We start from the raw sequence: 22,938 nt of genomic DNA, 5'->3' as shown, positions 1-22,938 counted from the left end.
ACATCGAGACGTATATCGACAAAAAACTCCTTTTACTGTATTGAGTCAGAATTTCAAGAAGAATGGACCAATAGAAATAAAATCAATAAAATGTGCATCATAATTAAATATTAACATTGATCATGAAATGTTACATGGTCACAAATCCAAAGGTCAGTGCTGTGTCCTATAGCTTCCATGGGACATGATACAATACTCATACAAATACAGGAGAAATACAATACTTATATATTCAATTAGTAAGTTTTCATTATTTGACTTCCTGGTGCAAATCAATAATCAATACAAATCCATATTGACAAATTGATTACAGACATATTGATCCAATGTACTGACTAGGGGTGTGCCGTATTGTATCATACGCAATAATATCGCTAACATTCATGAATATTGTGAATGATATTATACCCTGAAATATGGTGCCATATCACCCACCTGAGGTAATTATAACATCGGGGTACCACTTTTTTGCTGTTTTTAGCAAAAGAAAAATTTACATTGTTCTCATTTCCCATTATTTATCTACTAGAGTAAGATTATATCTGTCCAGTAATATTCATTTTATTTTAATCCTGAATATATAGAGATATTTGGAGTACATTACGACATTAGTATCATAGATCACTGACTTCTGTTACAATCTGATAAAATTCTTGTTTTTTTTTTTTATCTCAGTTAGGGGTGTGCCACAGCATACTGTATGCAATAATAGAATCAGAGTTTTACTGTGTTGCAGTAGTGTATTCTTGATTTTTATTCAGTGTTTTGTCATATTGTCAGAAATAACCTGAAATATTGTGATATTATTTTAGAGCCATATCGCCCACCCCTAGTACTGTCTGTGTGTACTCACATTTTACCAATAAACACACTTAGCACCATGGTCTCATCATTCAGCCCCAGAACCTCCGAGAGCCGCCGGTACAGCTGAGAACCAGAAACACACACACATATGTTAGCTCACACACACACACTTCAGTCCAACTCTAACACACACACACAAACACACACTCGGACACTACTGAACAGAGGGCAGCAGTGTTTACCAGAATCACTACAGAAGGCAATGAGCAAAAAACAGCCGACTACACATCCACTAGGGGGCGTCCCAATCTGATCCAGTGCATCGTAATTTCAAAGTACAGATCAGAATTAGACAAAACTTCATATTAAGGTTTTTGGATCAGAAAAGGAGGCAAAATAAATAAATAAAATGTAAAAAAACTAAAAAATAAAATCAAATAAAATCAAGCAAAAAACATTTTTGGAACATTTATAAAGTTATAAACCTTTATTAAGGCAAATGCATTGAACCACCAGTTTAAATTTAGCTTAAAAATACACATAAAACCATTTTTTTTATCCTGTCAGCTCAGTTTTTCTTAATAACTCCAGAGTTCCAGGTCAGATTCCACGTTTAATAGAGTTAAACAGTTAAACAGCCTACAGTTACACTCAGGACTAATCGAGGGGGGATTAGGGCCAGTTTTGTGGACATGGATTAAGCCTAGTCAATATAGGAGTTTTTAATTCATCTAGGTTTAAACAGCAGAACCAGAACCAGTGGTGTTTTACTATTAAATTTTCAGTATTCTAAGACTTAATCTGGGTCTGGAAAACCAGCCCTTGTTTATGGGGAATCCTGAACAGCCTAAAGCCAAACAGTCAACGCTACGCTTCTGTTCAGCTACTGTGCACCACTTATCTCAGGCTGTTCACATTTGAGTCTCTGAGTGATGAAACACAAAGAAAACAAACAAAAAAAAATTACAGGGTTTTAATATAGCTTTCCATTCTGAAGAGACGCCGCTACCAACACAAGATCTTAATTAGACTTAAAACCCTGCTAAACATGCGCAAGTGAAGGGCTTTATTAGCGTTACCCATTCAGAGATATCAAAGGCAGTTAATTTACTAAAGGTTTAATTAGGCTGCAAATTAAGTAATCTAAAAGAAACACAAGCACTGCTACAGTTAATCGTATGTTTTTCATCTCTCAGCTTGTCCAGAATGTGTAAAGCATGCCTTTTAGTATTGGCTGACAGTGCGAATTAGATTCCCAACTGTCCACGTATGTAACTGCGCACAGATCTTTGAAAACAGTAAAAAGTATAATCAGTGTTAATTACCTTAGAGGACTTCTGCACCTGGTCTCCGATGTAGATTTTGCGGAACTGCTCGAAGAAGCTGAGCATGGCCAGCTCCAACTTCTCATTACCGGCCTGAGCCAGTCTGGAGTCCGTCAGATTCATTAACTGCAAAACTCTGCACACAACCAGAGAACACACACTCAGGTTAAGAGTGAGCGTTTAGTGTCTGAATAATAAATATTCTTTATTATTTTTTTTTATATATAGAGATAGTAAAAATGATAATAAATCTGAACCAGATCCTCACCGACAGACCAGTTCTCCGTCCATGGCGTCCTGTTCGTCTGTACTGGCAAAGGAAACCCTGCCCCCGATAACTGCACCGATAATGTACACCAGCCACGTCAACCGACCTGCTGAGACAATACACAGGCTTTACATATCATATACTGCGGCTACTAATCAATACTAATATGAATACTACTAATCAATAATACTAATAAACAAAAATAGTAGAGAAGGGACCTTTAAAGATAAATAAGGATGGTAGTGGGTGAGGATAAATATGGATGGGTGCGAGCATGGATAGTTGAGAATGGAAGGGGATAAGCGTGGATGCGGGTTAATACAGCTGGGAACAGACAGGTGAGTAAAGTATGGACCAGAATGGATGGAAACGGTAAGGGTGGGTAGGGATGAATTGAGATTTGGAAAAAAATGTGAATGGGAATAGACAGGGATGAATATGGGCAGGCAGGGACGAGCTAAAACGGACAGGGACGAATGCGGGGGGGACGAGTTCAGATTTGGACGGGGACGAGTAGGGGCGGATACGAGTACGGGCAAGGGCGAGTACAGGTGGACAGGGATAACTACAGATTTGGGCGGAGACCAGTACGGACGTGCGGGGAAAAGTAAAGATTTGGGCGGGGATGAGTATAGATTTGGGTGGGGACGAGTATGGGTGGACAGGAATGGGTACAGATTTGAGCAGGGACAAGTACGGGCAGGGATAAGTACAGACTTGGACAGGGACGAGTATGGATGGGCGGGGATGAGTAAAGATTTGGGTGGGGACGAGTATGGGCAGGGTCGAGTATGAGTGGACAGTGTATTGGCGGGGAGGAGTACTTATCCCTGCCCGTTCGTACTGGTGTTGCTGGAGGTAAATATGGGCAGGAACAAGTAAGGGTGGACAGGAATGAGTATAAATTTGGGCAGGGATGAGTATGGGCGGGGATGAGTACAGATTTGGGCGGGGATGCGTATTGGTGATGGATAATATTGTATAATTGTCCATGGGAAAGCATTGAGAAAAGCACAAATGGTAAGGAAAAACGAATAAAGTATTTGTGGAAATGTATGGGAATGAGTATGGATATGAATTGATAGGGTGGATGTAATTTTTTTGTATTTTGAGCTGAGATTTTAACACACACACACACAAAAAAGAAAAAAAAAAAAAAAAAAAGACAGTTTCTTTCTGATGCCCTGAATAATATCCTAAAGTATTAAACTCTGGAATTGTGCAATAGCAAGACTGACCTTCCTGCACGGCCACGTCCATGCTGCTGGAGTTGGTGGACTGCAGCAGCTCCTGGTAGGACTGGGCGGACTGGTCGAAGAGCTGCACCAGCAGAGCGCAGGTCTTCTCGTACTCACAGCGGCCAATGGTGGAGAGCTGGTCCAGCTGCTGCTGCACCAAACCAGCATCGTCCAGCGGGTCCTCCAGACCATCCCTGCACAGGAAAGGCACGGCCGAGAGATTAAAGCGGCGTTATTCAGTATGAGCAGGTATAAGATTAAAGCATTTTTGTGTGAAATGTGTGTGTGTGTGTGTACCTAAGGATGATGTGGACTGACTCCAGGCGGGACGTGATGTAGGCTTTGGTCACCTCGGGGGTGAAGGTCTCCAGCATGTGCGGCTCGGTGGCTTTGACGTAGGGTACAGAAGCTGCCAGCCGCTGCCACAGACTCAGCAGGTAATGAACACTGTTGGGGGCGAACTCCCAATGCTGTGAATACAAAAGCACATCATCAACATATTTATACTGTATATACTCACTCTATATCTGTTCAAATGTTTGTAGACACCCCTTCTAAGTTATGCTATTTTCAGCTACATTACATTACATTGCACTCATTGCTAATTAAAATAAATTAGTTATTTATTTTTAACAGTGAATGTAGGCTATTTTAAGCTGGTAGAAGGCAGTGAGCCAGAGCATGTTGAGATGCCTGTTCCTGCAGTATTGGCATAAACTAAGATTATATATATAAGATTATATATAAACTAAGACTATATATATATATATATATCAGTACCAAGTTTGCCTGGCATGTACATGGCATTAATGTGGCATTTTGCCCCGCCCAACATCAGAGCTTAAAGATGATCAAACTCGGTCCATTTCCAGTCATTAGAACAGGACTGATAAGATATAAAGGAGAAGATAATTAATTAAACATGGACCTACTGCCTGGTTTCTTACCTGTAAGCTGGTGACGGTGAAGTTGGCGATGAGCCGAATAACCTCCGGATAGTTCTCCACCTTCACCAGCTCCCCCAGCTGATAGTTACTCTTCAGTCTGGCCAGCAGGCGGCAGAACTCATGGTAGTTGTTTGGGTCGGATAAACTCTACAAAACACAAAACACACTCACGATTAAAATCAATCTTAAATATTACATAACTACTAGGGGCGTGCGATACAATAAAACTACAAATTTAATGCAAATATTTGTTGCAATTTCACACCCCCATATTAACCACACAGTCCAAATAATATGTGAAAAGAATAAAAGAATAAGAATTATCATAATGTGTACTGAAAAAAAATAAATAACATACCTGTGGATTCTCCAGTATTCTTTTAACTCCATCTACTAAGTGCGATAGGAACTTCGCCCGCTCTGCGTTATTAAACAGAGACCTCCTAACCGACGCTATCTGAACTAAACACGACAACACCTGAGAGAGAGAGAGGAGAGAGAGAGAGAACAAATTGAAACAAAGAGATGAAAAGAAGTGTTTTATTGATCACAAGCTGTAATTATGAGTAAGAGTCATGCTGTAGTGAACAGTGTGATAGCATTCCCCTCAGAAACTGTATTCATCTCACACTCACCAAAGGAGAGAGGGAGGGAGGGATGGAATGATACAAATCAAAAAACAGCTGCAGGGTGGAGGAATCCAAAAAGGCTGCGGTTGAAGAAGACAAGAATAAAATAGTTCATTAGTATCTTAATAATAACCCACCCAAAAATCCCATTTCACTCATTGGAGCTACCCCTAAGCCCTAGGGGAAGTTCTGGGGCTATATGCTCCTTCAAACTGATTTTTTTTAATTTTTTTTATAGATTTTATTTTTTTTTCTAAAGAAAGAACTATGAGAATCACTGCCAGGTTGGAGCAGTACAAGCAACCAGTATTTCCCTTGTAAAAATTAGGATATACACTATATTACCACAGTTTCAAGTGTATTTTCAATGTTTTATGGCCATTTTCTTCATAACAAAAATAAAAATACGGGAAATGGAATTGGGCCTTAAGAGTTAACTACAGACCCGATAACATATGAACTTCTATTGTAAATCTACGTCCACTTTCATATAATTTATGAATCAAATGCATAAAATGATCAATATATCAATATATATTAGTAAATGAGGACGCCAAAATTAGAAACCACAATACTCAATACTATACAAAAAAAGCACATCACACGAGCCAATTATATCACATCTGTAGGTCACCTGATCTCCAGCTGGTGGGGATCTGGACGGTGCACAGGTCGTCTGAGGACTCGTCGGTGGACGTGCCGATGAAGTCGAAGTTGAGGCAGTTGTGTGCCAGTTTCAGCAGCTGCATCAGCAAACCGTGCTGACCTTCATCATTCAGGTTCAGGTTCTTACCTGACGCCTACAGAGAGACAGAGAGAGAGAGAGAGAGAGAGAGAGAGAGAGAGAGAGAGAGAGAGAGAGAGAGAGAGAGAGAGAGAGAGAGAGAGAGAGAGAGAGAAACATATTGAAACAAAGAGATAAAAAGGAGACAGAGAAAGAGAAAATTAAAGAAAGAAAGAAAGAAAGGCACGAAGAGAGAGAGAAAGAGAGAGAACATATTGAAAGAGATGAAAGAGAGAGAGACAGAGAGACAGAGAGAGAGAACAAATTGAAAGAGATGAATGAGAGAGACAGAGAGAGAGAGAGAGAACAAATTGAAACAAAGAGATAAAAAGGAGACAGAGAAAGAGAAAGTTAAAGAAATAAATAAATTAAAAAAGAAAGGCATGTAGAGAGAACAAATAGAAAGAGATGAAAGAGAGAAAGAGACAGAGAGAGAACAAATTGAAAGAGATGAAAGAGAGAGACAGAGAGAGAGAAAGAGAGAACAAATTGAAAGAGATGAAAGAGAGAGAGAGAGAGACAGAGAGAGAAAGAGAACAAATTGAAAGAGATGAAAAAGAGAGAGAGAGAGAGAGAGAGACAGAGAGAACAAATTGAAACAAAGAGATAAAAAGGAGACAGAGAAAGAGAAAATTAAAGAAGGAAAGAAAGAAAAAAGGTACAGAGAGAAAGAGAGAACAAATTGAAAGAGATGAAAAGAAAGAGAGAGAGAGAGAGAGAGAGAAAGAGAGAGGTATGAGAGAGAGAGAGATACAAAAAAATAGACGTTTTTTCATTTATGCTTGGGCCCTTTGGCATCCTGTAGGTGGCATTACAATATTTTATTCCCAGTCGTTTGCAGTAAGGAGCCTGGAAGCTCCTGTTTAAAACAAAAGGCTCATTTACACTCTTTATACGAATGTAAATTAAATGATTCTCTGTTTAATCAATGTAACATTATTAATGGGGAGCCTGACCACTGACATATAAATAAATAAATAAATAAATAAATAAATGTGATTTCTTGTAATGCTAATCATGGCATCAGTTTACGAATGAAATCCCGCCCCTCTACAATAAGAGCCAATCAGATTGCTGGTTGTGCAGTATTAACCATTAAAACAATACAGTGTCTCTGTAATTGTCTACAGATTAGTGGTTTATCTGCCGCAGTGGCTGGGTGTGTGGGTGATGTAGGTGATGCTGACCTGTTTGAGAAGATTGCAGGAGAGCGTGAAGATATCGAACAGTGAGGAATCTCTGAACGATGATGCAATCTTCCTGTGTTTTGTGAGTGGATGTGTCGTATCTGCCTGAAGAGAGAGAGAGAAAAAGAGAAAAAAGAGAGAGAGAGGATGGTAAAGAAGACAGTAGTGTTTTTCTAAAATAAAGACATTTCATACGTTTAAAGATCATGTGATCAGGACATACAGAAGCTTCAAAGTCTGGGTAAGTTTGCAAAAGCTGCCATATTAAAGGCAAAGCTTCAATCAATGTCTTGCTAAGCATCTCGCACACTTCTTAGGAATGTCAATTTAAAATAAATCAATACAATCCTTAATACCTTAAGTTTGTGCTTAACGGCTGTTCATGTGCAGTTTAACTTGATTTATTACCTAAATAATAATTACCACAGCTTTTAACAAATGCTGTATCTGCTCCACGCTAAGCCGTTTTCACACTGAATGCCGCATAAGCAGCACTGGACGCTCACATCCACCTAACTACGTTTACTGATGCAACTGTGCAGAAATTATTTACTTTCTTGCTCCTGCGCCAGGCAGCTTTGACCAGTCAGAGTTTAGGTTTGAGCCTGTGTGAAAATAAACCCAACCAAATGGGAAATGCACCAAGAAAACAAACTCATCAACTGATTCAGACCAGAGAAACAAACTACAGGTGTGAAAACACCCAAAAAGGAGTCAGTTTTCTGATATTTTACTGAATAAAAAGAAATACAGTACAAATACAGTCCATAGTCAAGTATCTATCTGGGCTGTATGCAATCAAATACTTTTTGCAGCAATGTTCCAACGTCTTTATCTTAGGATCAGAGGCTGTTAATAAAGCAAGAGGTAACCAAACTCTTGTGTAATTCAAGTGTATTCATCTTATACATTTAGAATACATTTATACAGATCGGCCATTAAATTAACACCCTCTCATTTTTCATCTGTATAAATGTATAAAAATAAAGATATTGGAACAGTGAGGCGAGATTGTTTTGATTGCATACAGCCCAGGGAGAAGTTAACACATTTGACTATGTTACTGTGGAAAGTGATGTTACTCTAAAGACGCAGTAACATAGGAACCTGGTTAAAGACCAAAAAAAAAAAAAAAAAAAAAAACTTTTATAATAATATATGTATTAAAACAGTAAAATAAATGAAAGGACTGTCTGACAGGCTTACCCGCCAAGCAGCACACAGCCCCCTCCCCCCTCTGCAGCGTCACACACACAGATAAAGGTAAAAAAAAGGACACTTACATCGTGGAAGAGCTCGGAGGAACTTACTTGGTTAATCTCATTGGTTAACTGGGACAGAATCGTTACTCCTATGATGCAGTGCTCAACACTGTCCTGCAACACAGACGAGATCAATACAGCCATCAGCAGCTGAATTACTTTTAAAATGTTTTGCATTGTAGATTAATACTGAACACATCCAAACTATGAAGAAAAATATGGATTTTTTTTAGTAAACAAAGTGTTAAACAAACCAGTAAAGCATTTTCTCAGTCCTCATTCTATGAGGTAGAATCATTCTATACCTCATTCTATGAGGTACAATCACCTAGAATGGCTTTTAGTTAACAGCTGTGGCTTCTTGCTTCTTCATGTGTTTGAGAGCATCAGTTGTAAAGTTGTAAAGTAGTAAATAGGTAGAGTTGGTATACAGTTAATAGCTCTATTTGAGTAACGTTCTAATCCATATTATGGCAAAAACTACTCAACTAAGTAAAAAAAGAAAATGGAAAAAAAAACTTTTAAGAATAAATGGTCAACGGTCAAATGCAGTCACAAAAAAGACCATCAAAAACATTATGATGAAACTGGCCCTCATCCGTTCCCTCTGTTGCACAGGATAAGTTCACCAGAGTTACCAGCCTATAAGAGAACCTAAATGCTTCACATAACATTTTTGTTTGTTTAACACTTAAGTCACAAAATGATTCTTTATGTGTTCCTTAATAGTCTGAATCACTTTACCATTCATTCAAACATTTGGAGAAGCTGTGTCCAAACTTTTGAATGGTAGTGTACATAATTATTACAGGTTCAAATGGTAAAATGTTTTAATATGAAAAGCAATTAATAGGTCTGAAGTAGCTGCATTATCAGGGTGTGAAGTTCAGTTGAGTGTAAAATCATGTGATCAGCCAGTCATGCAGGTACTGATGTAATTAGCTGGCTGAATAATAATAACGAGAGTGAAAGTAAATGTGTGTGTGTGTGTGCGTGAATAAGAATCAGATGTTCAGCAGGTCTAATTATGAATGTGTGGTTTCTCAATGTGATTTGAGATCTGAAAGCACACAGTGTAGCAATCCAACTCTTATCATATATCAGAATTAACTCATAAATCATACACTACATTTCCAAAAGTCCACTGAGCTCCTGAGAGAGACCCATTCTTTTACTGATGTTTGTAGAAGCAGTCTGCATGTCTAGCTGCTGCTTTTGTTATACACCTGTGGACAAGGAAGTGATTCAGGAACACTTGAGCAACTGCACCATGGTGATGGGAGGATAGATGGGGTCATGTTTCGCAAGATTTTGGCCAACAAGCTGCTTCTTGAGCACTTAAGATGAGTTGTGGCTGGGTCTTCCAGCATGACAATGACCCGAGACACACCCAAGACACCTTCACTAATGTTTGTAAAAGCAGTCTGCATGCCTAGGTGCTGCTTTTACACACCTGTGACCATGGAAGTGGTTAGAACACTTATGTTCAGTGATCTGGATGGGTGAACGAATATGCTTGGGAAGATTATTCATAATAAAAGTATTATTCATAATAAAAATTTACTAATCCTTAGAATCCCTAAAACCCACAGTACCTGCAGGAATCTCGTCACGTCCACTATGACGTTCCTGAAGACATAATCCTCTTTCTGGCAGTCGAACCAGCCGAGTTTGGTGATTCTGGCGTACAGCTGGATCAGTGCTTGCGTCACGAAGGCAGCGAGCTTCGGCCGGGTCGCCAAATAGTTGAGAACATAGTTTCCTAATGAAGCAAAACAAATGTTTAATCAATATAAATTCTTCAATGTCTCCCAAAAGTATCCAACATATCCATGTGCTTTATTTAGTATTCACAACGGATTCTCGAGTAAGTACTACTGATCATAGAGTATATATTATGTATTACCCAGCATCCACTAGGGATTATTTAGTATATAGTACACACAAACACACACACACAGTATATACTATACATATATGCCACAAATTATTCCAAACTATTCAGTAAATAATAATTAATTATTTATTTAGATGCTTCCACCAAACTACTGTTAGGCATGCAGTTAGCACCATGCTAATCAGTGTGGTAAGAGCTTCCATTACTTTACTGTCAACAGCTAATTTACAACAAACCGCCAGAGCTAAAAACATCCGGACACCAGCCTTCATTTAGTGTGTGTGTGTGAGAGAGAAAAAGTGTTTGTGTAACAATGTGTGAGTGAGTAAAAGTGTATGTGTGTTGGGGGGTATCTTATGGATGCTGATGCGCTGCTCCAGGGGCAGAAGAGAGCGTGTGTGTTTATACTGTATATGATTGTGTGTGTGTGTGTGTGTGTGTGTTTGTGTGTGTGTGAGAAAGAGAGAGACAGTGTGTGTGTGGGTTGGGTTTGTATCTTACGGATGTCGATGCGCTGCTCCAGGGGCAGAAGAGTGCGTGTGTGTTTATACTGTATATGATTGGGAGTGTGTGTGTGAGAAAGAAAGAGCGTGTGTGTGTGTGGGTTGGGTGTGTATCTTACGGATGTCGATGCGCTGCTCCAGGGGCAGAGGGTTGCTTGTGCGAGAGACGAGCTTAGACAGACACGTGGCTGCCAGCAGCTGGGAATAAGAGGACTACAAACAAACAAGCAAACAGACAAACACAGAGAGTGGGTGTTGGAGCGTCTGATAGTATATTTTTGGATCTGTGATTTTCATCAGAATTGTAACAGTAAACATGGTAAACATGGTAAGGGTGTTAGAGACTCACGCTGCCTCTCTCCAGCAGCAGCTGGCACTTGCTGAGGCAGTCCGGGCTGTTGGTGAATTCTACCAGGGCTTTCTCAGCCTGCAGGCGGGTGCTGGTGTCCGTCGTCTCGTATAGCTGCTTGCACAGGATCTCTAGCTGGGCTAGGCTCTGCAGGGCACAGACACAGAGACACACGTTTAATACATCTTAAGGCATATAAAGATGCACAATAACTTTCATCTAGGGTTGCAGCGGTAACCGGTTTCACGGTATACCGTGGTATTAAAATGCACGGTTATCATACCGTGTGTGTTTGCTTATTACCGGTAAAACGCAAGCCAGCGGAGAAACTCACCCGCGCATGCGCAACTCTGCTCCGCTTCAGCTACTCAGCACACAGCGGTGAGAACGGCAGAAAGTGCATCAGACTAGAGCTTAGATTCTCTGCCCGAACCAGACCTGATCCGAGGCCCGACCCGAGATCGGGTCCGTTCGGGCCGAGATTTCCCACCACATTCCTCGGGCCGGGTCGGGTTGGGCTCTAGAAAATAGTCTGAGATGTAGGCATCTGTTTTTTAATTATATATTTTATTTTTAAATAAAGCTCTGGTGTGATAGTAAGCGGGAGTCGGATTGAGCAGGGAGTCGGATTCGGCATAACAGCGGCAGCACGGCTGCACCTCGCGGCCCGCGGTGTTAGTTGTAAGCGCTCGCGATAGCCGCAAAATACGACAGAAAACACTGAGAAACTGCAGAATTATGTATTGGACTAAAATGAGCACGAGGAGATAAAAGAGAACCTTTACCTGTGAGTAGCTCACATCAGAACACGCAAATCTCTCTCTCTCTCTCTCTCGCACGTGAACTTCTCCGCACTGTGTTTAGCTGTTCTTAAAAATAATTTTAATTAAATAATAGTTCTATGCTTCTATGTTAGTGTTAATTTACATAATTCTGATCATATTTCGCTCATTCAAACAGCCTGAAAACAGACTTGTAATCTTGTAATCAACAAGCTTGTAATCAATGTGGCCGTAGTCACAGCTAAAGGAGGAAATACATCAAACCTGTTCTCCCATCTCCGAGAACACCACCCCGCTGTGCAGCGCAAAGTATGTGTTCAGTTTATAATTTTACCTAAATAACCTAAATAAAACTTCTTTGTAGTCGTGCATAACCCATGCGGTAAGCGCCCGCAAAAGCGCTGAGTTATCCGAAATTCGGGCACGCAGGTACAGGCGTGAAGTGCGTGCTACGATGGATTCACGTGTCCGTGTAAAGGTCCTGGCCGGACTGGATGTGAAAGACGCCATTCATTTACATGCGTTCATTTTCAAATTCTGACGTGCCTGTTTTTCATATGTTGAAGGTTTTAAGTAGTGAAAGCCTTAAGATAGAAATCTCTATTGTGAGGATCATGTCAGAAATAAATCCCCTCTTTCTGCAGTATCTGGTTATATACCAACTTTTTTTTATATATACACTCTTAATGCCCTTAAGAGTAGTGGAAAAACATGGTTTCCTTCACCTGATGGTGTAGTTTCTACAATAAATAGTTAATTGAACAAAAAAATTATAATATATGTAACAAACTGTGATACCGTGATAACCGTGATACCACGGTATTTTCCGAGACGGTTATCATACCGTGAAAATCTCATACCGTTGCAACCCTACTTTCATCCGGTGTCTATTTGGAATTACTTTTCCAAATGTTTTGGAATTACACACAGGGACACACTGCCATATATGGCAAGCACAAGTATTTGGCCAAACATTGCAAAAACATACAGTGCATTCTATTATAAACATTCATATGATAGCCTGGACTAACATGTTTTCACCCGAAACCTTTAGTAAAATGACACACGCGTTTCTACACATTGCTGAAAGCGGGGCTGCCAAATGTTGGCGATTCTACACATTGCTAAAAGCCGGGCTGCTGAATATTGGCTTTTCTAAACATTGCTGAAAGCCGAGCTACCATACGTTGTTGGCTTTTCTAAACGTTGCTGAAAGCCAGGCTGCCGAACGTTGGAGTTTCTAAACGTTGCTGAAAGCCGAGCTGCCGAACGTTGGAGTTTCTAAACGTTGCTGAAAGCCAAGCTGCCGAACGTTGGAGTTTCTAAACGTTGCTGAAAGCCGAGCTGCCGAACGTTGGAGTTTCTAAACGTTGCTGAAAGCCGAGCTGCCGAACGTTGGAGTTTCTAAACGTTGCTGAAAGCCGGGCTGCCGAATGTTGGAGTTTCTAAACGTTGCTGAAAGCCGGGCTGCCGAACGTTGGCGTTTCTAAACGTTGCTGAAAGCCGAGCTGCCGAACGTTGGCGTTTCTAAACGTTGCTGAAAGCCGGGCTGCCAAACGTTGGCATTGCTGAAAGCTGGGATGCCGAATGTTTGTGTCTTGCTGAACATTGCTGAAAGCCGTCAGCCGAGAATGCTACAATAACTACAAAGCAACTAGGCAAGTGCTGTCTGCTCTAGGTACTCCCAAGTTAACATCTTCCCAAAAACATACAAGTAAATTTGTCACTTACAGTGTTAACAAACCTCCATTTTTTTCTAATAGCACTCTGTTTAAACAGAAAATGAGGTTTCTGGGTCTAATTTACCCACAGTTCTAATATTCGGTATCTGCTCTCATGATTCTATCAACATGAAACCGACTCCTCTGAGCAGTGTGTATGGCAGCCCGACCCACCGGGCCCTGTGTTCTGAAGAAACGAGAAGGCTCCAGCTCCAATAACTGACTGGATCCTGATGAAAGACACAATAATGGATGACCCAGCATGTTAGCACCATCAGCCCAGCCAACCATTAGCCTAGCGCCGCGTCGCCTTTTTATTGTAAAGGATTCGCAGTTTGATCGCCTCATAATATCACTGCTAATGCCTTCAAAGCCCATTTCTTATACACGCATCTCATTAGTGCTCCACAAATTAGAAGCAATTTGAGTGGTATAAAAATTAGGCTCGGCAATAAACTGCAGTGAACTGCGATAAATGTCTGACTGTGGAATATTATGGAATTGACTGAACAAAAATGACATTTCAGCTCACACTCAGTCCACACTCAATATCAGATTATATAAAGTGATATTTGCAGAAATCTATACAACATCCAATACAAAATATAATTACTCTTAGTACTTCAAAGAAAATACATTAGAAAACAGCTCTGAACATTCCTAAACATCCCAAAACTCCCCTTAGAAACACACTCAGGAGCAGATTAAAAAACAAACTTATTATTGGCTCTTATTTAGCTATGGCCACTGCAATGCAATAAAATCCTCACAGCAATGTTAACGAGTTTTAGCATTAGCATTAGTTCACCACCCCGTCTTTATATGTAGGTAGTGTGATATAAAGAGAAGGGAACATATAGTTACATGGTTATTGTATGACAGCAATGATATGTCTTGCACACACTCACACAAACAAACACACACACACACACACACACACCCTGGGCTGATTGTACACGAGCAGGCCGCAGGATAAACAGCTGACTCATGCTGAACAGCAAAGAGCGTCCCGACACTATGGGCTCTCTTTGTACTCGCGGAGCAAAACTAAAGAAATCCAACATCAGCAGAAACACAGCAACAATACAGAGTACAGTTCTAGAACACTTACAGTTCATTCACAAACAGCCTGTGAGCACAGTACTGTACCTGCTGTCTTAAAAGTCAATGATCCAACATGTCGTGATATTCATAAGGAGCTAAACGTGTCCAATATTAGAGTAAAATAAAAGTACTCTTACAAGCTGTAATCTGTCTAAGGTAGAAAAGACATGGAAAATAACAAATGAGAAGTACAATAAATAAACTGGGATCACGTAAATAAGGAGGCTGGTGGCTGAGCGAGGCAGAGTGAGAGTAGGGCAAGGTAGACTGAGGTACGCTCTGGTAAGGTTAAGGGTAGATTGAGGTAAAGCGATGGTAGAGCAAGGGTGCACAAGTTAGGGGAGGGTAGCGCGAGAATAGAGCGATGGTTGGGTCAGAGTTAGGGCTGCACGATATTGGGAAAAAAAAAATTCCAACAAATATATATATATATATATATATATATATATATATATATATATATATATATGGTGATATTAAACAATGCAGGGCCCGATGTGACTATTGTGCATGCGCACGTCGCAACGACGATGCTTAAAGGTCACCTTCCGTCGTTTTTTCTTTCATTTTAAAATGTCTAGTTGTGGTCTCTAGTATGAATGAATGACGTGAGCCGTTTTTGTAAAAAAAAAAAGTGCTCAGGTGTCTCTGTATAGCTCTTTTTTAATGGACTGTTTTAGGGGTGTGTCCAAAATAACCGGATGCCAGCTTTGCTCATGAATATTCATACATGCAAACAGCATGCAAATATCTCTCCTCTGATTGGCTAGGAGCACTGCGACGCCCCTCCACCGCTCTGCCGCTCACTGCCTCCCACCTCCTAACTGATGAGCGGTGATGTTGCGTCGCTTCAGCTCCGCCTCTGGGAGTTTCTCGAGCCAAGGTGGGCTGGTCTGTGAGTTTCTGCCTACGTAGGCAGAAAGATAATTCAAAATTCACCCGTTTTTCGGAGGGGGGGGAGGGAGGATTTCTTTGCTTAGCTCCTGCAGACAATGGGGGCTGCAAAACAGTTTAATGTGCAGGTGTACACATTCAACTCGGAGAGACCTACTGTATTCCACAAAAAACAAGAAAAATCGGATTTTCGCGGAAGGTGAGCTTTAAATGATATATCGTGCAGCACTAGTCAAAGTAGAGCGAGGCAGAGTGTGATTGGGTCAGGAAGGGCGAGGGCAGGCCAAGGTGGAGTTAGGTACAGTCAGGTACGCTCAGGTAGGATGAGGGTAGATCAATATAGAACAAGGCTGGGTAAGGTAGAGTGAGGGTAGAGTGAGCTAGGGAGTGGGGTTTGAAGGTAGGGTAAAGTAGAAGTCCACAATGAACCTTATAAAACACTTCTTATCCTGGGACCAATGAGAGCAGTCAAGCGAGAAGAGTCCTGAAATTCTTTATTTAGGATTTGAAACCAATGATTTTCAGCATCTTAATTTATTTTGTTTTACATCGCTATCTAACAGCCTTACGTTACATAGCTATGTTACGGTAACAGCTCCCTACATTGCGGCACACAGGTAACAAGTAAGTCGGAGTTTGTACAGCCCTAGTAAAAATGCTACATAATACAGCTTTAAGTTTACACAGAAAATTCTGAATATTTGGTGGAATTTCCCTTTCAGCACCTGGTCTTCTTGCCCTGCTGATGATTTTTTTTTTGTGTACCGCAGGTAAAACTACTAAATAGCTCTTTCTAGCACAAACAAACCGCAGCATGCACTGAACCCCGTCATGCCTGAACCACCAGCCTTCATATGTGGTTGATGGAAACATCTGATAAAGAGGAATCAAAGAAGCACGTGTGAGGAACGGGGAGGAACCCCACGGATACAGATGCAGCTCAAGTCCTAGAAGATAAAAACTTCACGCTCCAGTCAGAGGGAGAACTGCACCGTGCAGATAACAGCACACTTTCACTCCCACCAATATTAACCTCCAAAACTCACAGCTGAGGACGACCACCCACGCCCTGACCATTACTTAAAAATACTGTCACAGCTTCATTCAGAGCCACAATCATACAGTCAGTATTCAAAACCTCAATATTTACTTTAGAGCTGGTCAAACTATCGAAAATCCATATAAAATACTTTCAAATAACTTTCAGAACCTACTCTACCCAAATTAAGGGTCATTTTGCTCCTATTAAATATTTACTATCACATGTCATGTGATTCCACTCTGCCAAGTCTACAACATGATAAAAATATGAAATTAAGGCACAAAGTCAACAAAGCAACTCCAGGAACTTGCACCAAAGAATACCACTTTGTGCATCTTTTGTTATTTATCATTATCCTTTATCCATTATAGTTTAAATAATTATATATTAACTGCAATTTTATCGCAAACAGGTTGGTTCTGCTAAAGCAAAGAGTTTAGCCGTGCGATCTTCAACAAGCCAGCCCTGCTATTATCAACTGGTTAGGCCTGCTAAAGCAAAGAGTTTAGCTCTGCTATTTTGGACATGTTAGCCCTGCTACAGTCAACAGGTTAGTCCTGCTAAAGCAAAGAGTTTAGCTCTGCTATTTTGAACAGGTTAGCCCCGCTACAGTCAACAGGTTAGCCCCGCTACAGTCAACAGGTTAGCCCCGCTACAGTCAACAGGTTAGCCCCGCTACAGTCAACAGGTTAGCCCCGCTACAGTCAACAGGTTAGCCCCGCTACAGTCAACAGGTTAGCCCCGCTACAGTCAACAGGTTAGCCCCGCTACAGTCAACAGGTTAGCCCCGCTACAGTCAACAGGTTAGCCCTGCTACAGTCAACAGGTTAGCCCTGCTACAGTCAACAGGTTAGCCCTACTACAGTCAACAGGTTAGCCCCGCTACAGTCAACAGGTTAGCCCCGCTACAGTCAACAGGTTAGTCCTGCTAAAACAAAGAGTTTAGCTCTGCTATTTTGAACAGGTTACCCCCGCTACAGTCAACAGGTTAGCCCTGCTACAGTCAACAGGTTAGCCCTGCTATTTTGAACATGTTAGCCCTGCTATTTTGAACATGTTAGCCCTGCTACAGTCAACAGGTTACCCCCGCTACAGTCAACAAGTTACCCCTGCTATTGCCAACAGGCTAGCCCCAATATAATGAACAGGTCAGCCCCGATATAATCAACAGGTTAGCCCTGTTACATTCAACAAGGTAGTCCTGCTATCTTCAACAACTTTATACCTGCTAGATATGTTTTCTTCATTTCTATTGCATTTTTCTAGAAAATGTAACGAAGTGATTTACAATGCAACCAAAATAAATTATGTAAATAAGTAAAAAGTAATTTACATGCAAAAGAAATTACAATGCGTCAAATAATTAACAACTAAGTTGTTTCCGAAGCTACTGAAAGCAGCGTATAAAAATTATGAACTAATGTTAAGAGTCTGATGTTAAAAGAGAGATGATTACACAATCGAAACACTGTAATAAACACAGCAAACAAGGAAAACATTCATCCAAAGGAATTGTGTCATTATATTTTGGCCAAATAAACTAGCATGCTAACATGTCATGTTCAATCAGCTACAATCAACTGAATTGACTATATTCTGTGATAAAACATTACATTTAGTTTTTCTGTGAACACCTCTGACCAGCACTGAAGCCTGTAGGATGGCGGTAATGAATAATCTATTACTGCAAATGGGATGGTGTGCTCATCACCCGTGAGGTAATAAGAAACGGGACAGGGACTTCAGGAAAGCTCATGTTTACTGTACATCTGAGAGTCAGGTTTAACACAACAGTGACAGACCATGTCCCACCTTCACCAGGCCTATCTATCTACCACTGCTGTAACTTAGAACCACACTTCCGTAAGTTGCAGCAATTACTGCTAAAACTGTTCGCTGCGAGACGAGGTGGTGGACGACTTTTAGAGTAATTAATTTACAATTGTCAACACAAGGCAGGTGCTACTGGACAAGGCTATGCCAGCTTTAAAGTGGCTTTTAGGATTATATAAAAAACATAAAACTTTAGGGATGCATCAAATTCAGCAGCTAAAAGTATTCAGTAAATATGGTACAAAATATTCAACGCAGATGGAGAGACAAGGAAAAAAAAAAAAACAGTTTGTCTGTCATGCTGCCCACCTTTACCAAACAGTAACATTTTTGACAATGTGATCATGCAATGGTAAAAAATATCTGGCCATTAGTTAAGTGCTTAATTTTATTGGATTTCAAACTAAATTTCTATTTCAGCACATCTCTAGAACAAAAAAAAAATCCAGCCCCTAAAATATATCGCAACCACTCTGTTTTTAAATGAATGTGTTTCAAGAAATTTCTAAAGAAAATGACGCAACAATGTTTTTGGGATTATTAGAAGAGAATTTGCTCAGACAAATGATAGATCACACAGATATAGATAACATTAAATGGTAGAATAAGTTGTTTTCTTTTCTTTTAAAGGAATCTGTGTTTCATGGAATTTCAAAGAAATAACGTAGCTCAAAGTTTTTGTGCATTATTAAAAGAGAGACTGTTGACAAATGATAGATCACACAGATATAGATCACAAAGATATAGATCATATTAAAAAGGTACAATAAGTAATTTTCTTCACTTTTAAAGGAATTTGTGTTTCAAGGAATTTCTAAGAAATGATGTAACTCAATGTTTCTGCACATTCATTAGGAAAGAAACTGTTCAGACAAATCATGGATCACAGATATACGGTCACATAAAAGGTACAATAATTTGTAAAACACTCAAATTGGTAAATATTAAAGTCTATATTAAAGTATATTATTTTTCTACCTTAAATGCAAATAATGTATTTAGTAATAATTTAAGTACACAATACATCAGTGTACATTCTCAGCATCCCAAGCAATGCCCAATGACTTAGTTAAACTAAGGAAAGGTGTATTTTTAAGGTGTATTTTTTATTAAATCTGGATTTAAAAAGTTGAATTTAGTTATATTAACACTTAAATAAAAATGTGAAATAGCTAAATAGGTGCATTCGTGTTCACTTCTTAACATTAGCTTGCCAAAGTAGAGCTAATCCTACAGAGCTAACGTCAGCTAACTGCAGTTGTCAAAAGAATTTAGCTAGTTAGCTAGCTAACTGGGGCTAATCTGAGCTTAGTTGCTAAACTAAACTTAGCTAAATCAACTAATATTCAAATAAGTAAATTAAACTGTACATCTCAAATCAATAGTACACTATTTTTTATGAATAATAAAAAGTATAAGCTCACCTTAAAGCAAGCTAGCATAGCTAACGTTAACCGGGTCCTATGTGCTCCTGCTTAGCTAGCAACCGCTAACGCTAGCTAGCTTTAAACAGAGCCCGGTGCTCATTCTGTTCAAACACAGCTAATATTTGCTGTTAAAATGTAATTACTGACTAAAATCTGTACTAAAATTAACTAAATAAATGTGTTTTAAATCAGTTTGTAGCATATTTGCTGTGCTTTTGCTTTCACAATACAGCGCGGGAGAAATGACAGAGCTAGCGGACAGCAGTGGCAACTCCAGATCCAGAAAGAGGCTTAAAATCCATCCCGGGACTTTCTGTAAACAGCGCGGATAGCTCTGCTGTACTGTAGCTGTCCATGCAGTTGGAGCACAATCCTGGGATGGATTTTAGCTACTTTCAGGACCCGGAACAAGCTAACTGGATTTACCATTTTAGCAGGATAACTTTGCTAGCTAACTGTAGCTAACTAAGCCCCAACACAGGACTATATGGCTAGCTAGCGAGATAACATTAAACACACACGTTTACAACAGTTAAATACATTTAACAGTTAAACAACTAGGTTAAGCCAGCTAACTGGCTTAGCTAGCTAGCCAGGTATCTAACTATCTCCAACAAATGCTAGCGTACTCAAACTAACATAAGGTAAGCTAATACTGGCTAAGCTAAGCTAACAAGCTAACCTATATTGTATTGAATTGAATAGTAAGAAATAAGCAAAACAAAGCTAAGCTAAGCCGAGCTAAGCTAAGCAATGCAAGGCCGTTATCTAGCTTATCTAATGCTAGCTAACATGGCTAACCTATCAGCAGTGCAGGTGCTAGATCAGCTTAGCTAAGCTTGAATATAAAATCTAATAGTAATAAAGCACCAACACGAGTAAATTATAATTTATTATTATGAATATAAACTTGTTTTTCGCATTTAGGGCGTTCCCTCCAAAGTGTGGGCTTTTAAAAAGAGGGTAACTTATTTAGCTACAGTTTAAGCTAAGCTAGCAGACCCAGCCCTGATAGACAGCGTTAGGTTAGCTACCGCTAAGCTAGCAAATAACATTGAATAAAGGTTCAATTTCAAGAGCTTTCAGCGTTGGAATTACGTTAAAAATAAATTAAACAACCGCTATCAACACTGCTTGTTACACTTAGCTATTAGGGTTATCAGCTAGATTGGTGTTTTACAAAGTCGGACGTTTACTCAACGTGTAGCCATGTAAGCTAGTTATGTTTACAGGCTTTTGAATGGTTTGGGGGGCTTCTGTATAAGATGTAAGTTACTCAAAATGATTTTTACCAAATGTTATAAAACAAAAAAAAAAATGCACAAAGTTGAATCAACAGTTCATTAGTGATGACAAAATGAACGTGAAGGTTGAGAAAATGATTTTTGTACTGTCTGGGAATCGCACGCGCTGCAGGAGGAGGATGCGCCTTGTTTACACTGTAACGCTGGGAGCACACTGGGAGCGATTTCAGTGCACTGCACTGAACTAAATTGCATTGCATGCAATAATCTAACTGAGTCCATGCACGTGCTTTTAAAACACGCTAAAAGGCGCAATCCCTGCGCCAAAAACGCACGCATGCACAAGTTTGCACCCAAGCCCAACGTAAATAAGCACGAACAGCACATCATCAGCATGACAGGGCCAAGTCAACACACTGCTCCTGCTGATCATCACCACCACCGCACCCAGCACAGCACACCCGAACCGGGCCAGCACAGCCCACAGAACCGGAGCACGCGCGCGGAGATCTGACCCAAACCGAGCCGAACAGCCCTGCTTTCAGCCCACACTAATAAAAAGCTTTGCTTACCTGCACATGATCCGCCATTTTGCTCCATTCATGCTCTTCTCTCACTCCCCCTTCACAAAGAGCATGCGTGCATATGTCCACATACAGCGCTGCACTTACGCAGCTGACGCACGCGCTGCCGGGCGAGGGCCGGGCGCAGGAGCGTTCGGTAATAGCACTACGCTGGAAATCCGGCGCTCCGTTACGCTGGAGGAGTCTTTGTTTACATAATTCTTAAAGAGGAATCGTGCGGAATATGGGGATATCGGATACATACAGATAATTAAACCGGATTATAATGGATTAAATCTTATCAATATATGCAGATAAGAGAATCCAGAAAAAATAACATTTATCTGCTGAATGTTGTGTTTATATTCGTATTGTTTTTTTAGGGGGAAGCATCTATCCAGTTATTTTTCTACATGGTCCCTAAACGAGGGGTGGGCAGTTAATGTTCCCAAGGGGGCACAAAACTAATACACTGGACCGATACAACAGATACAACAGATACAACAGATAATACAACAGATTCACCTCAATTTGGCTCAATAATATTTTTTTTACAATGAGGCAATAAAAAATGTGAAGTAGGCGTAGTAAACAATACTAACATTATATAAATATTTAATCAACATTCACATAAACAGAGTTAAAATGGATTACATCTGATCAATATTCTCACTAAATCCAGATAAATATAACATTTATCTTTTGAATGTTTTTACCAGTCTATCCAGTTATTTTTCCAACGGCAAACCTAAACCTTTTTTTGTGAGAGGATTAAAAACTTTTAAAACAAAGTTTGCAAGACAATACAATTTTTTTTGGAACAGAATGTAAAACGTTTTGGAGGGAACACATTTTTTGGCAAGGGAATTTAAAACTAGGTAAATACAATTGTTTTGTAAGGGAATGTAAACATTTGTGGAGGCCCTTTTTTTTTTGCGAGGGAACCCATACAAGATGTATGCAAGAGCACACTTTTTGGGGAATGCAAAACGTTATTGAGGGCATTCTACCTCCCGACCGTCCCGATCCCGTCACTCTTCCACACTCTATGCTCACTCTACCTTTACATTACATAACATTAAATTTTGCAGACGCTTTTGTCCAAAGGGACCTACAATAGTGAAGTACAAAAGTA

General features: G+C 40.0%; 1 protein-coding gene across 6 annotated transcripts in view; it reads right to left on the bottom strand.

The window, feature by feature from the left end:
- xpo7 (exportin 7) overlaps positions 1-21,919 on the bottom strand; it is a 35,601-nt gene extending 13,682 nt beyond the window's left edge. For 3 of the 6 annotated variants that reach the window (XM_049469002.1, XM_049469003.1, XM_049469004.1), the window contains exons 1-15: positions 21,813-21,919; positions 11,194-11,340; positions 10,964-11,057; positions 10,040-10,206; positions 8,466-8,558; positions 7,183-7,287; positions 5,846-6,011; positions 5,218-5,291; positions 4,941-5,060; positions 4,583-4,729; positions 3,933-4,105; positions 3,636-3,829; positions 2,398-2,506; positions 2,130-2,265; positions 854-927 (exon numbers count right to left, since the gene is read on the bottom strand). In XM_049469002.1, the coding sequence (XP_049324959.1) occupies positions 854-927; positions 2,130-2,265; positions 2,398-2,506; positions 3,636-3,829; positions 3,933-4,105; positions 4,583-4,729; positions 4,941-5,060; positions 5,218-5,291; positions 5,846-6,011; positions 7,183-7,287; positions 8,466-8,558; positions 10,040-10,206; positions 10,964-11,057; positions 11,194-11,340; positions 21,813-21,830 (1,817 nt within the window). In that variant the 5' untranslated portion in view covers positions 21,831-21,919. The remainder of the gene's footprint in view (positions 1-853; positions 928-2,129; positions 2,266-2,397; positions 2,507-3,635; positions 3,830-3,932; positions 4,106-4,582; positions 4,730-4,940; positions 5,061-5,217; positions 5,292-5,845; positions 6,012-7,182; positions 7,288-8,465; positions 8,559-10,039; positions 10,207-10,963; positions 11,058-11,193; positions 11,341-21,812) is intronic. The other 3 variants (XM_049469005.1, XM_049469006.1, XM_049469007.1) reach the window with 3 other exon arrangements.
- Between the last annotated feature and the right edge of the window lie 1,019 nt (positions 21,920-22,938).

Source organism: Astyanax mexicanus, chromosome 20, assembly GCF_023375975.1.
Source record: "Astyanax mexicanus isolate ESR-SI-001 chromosome 20, AstMex3_surface, whole genome shotgun sequence".
In the NCBI taxonomy this organism is placed as follows: domain Eukaryota; kingdom Metazoa; phylum Chordata; class Actinopteri; order Characiformes; family Acestrorhamphidae; genus Astyanax; species Astyanax mexicanus.
This window is presented reverse-complemented; position numbering and strand designations above follow the sequence as displayed.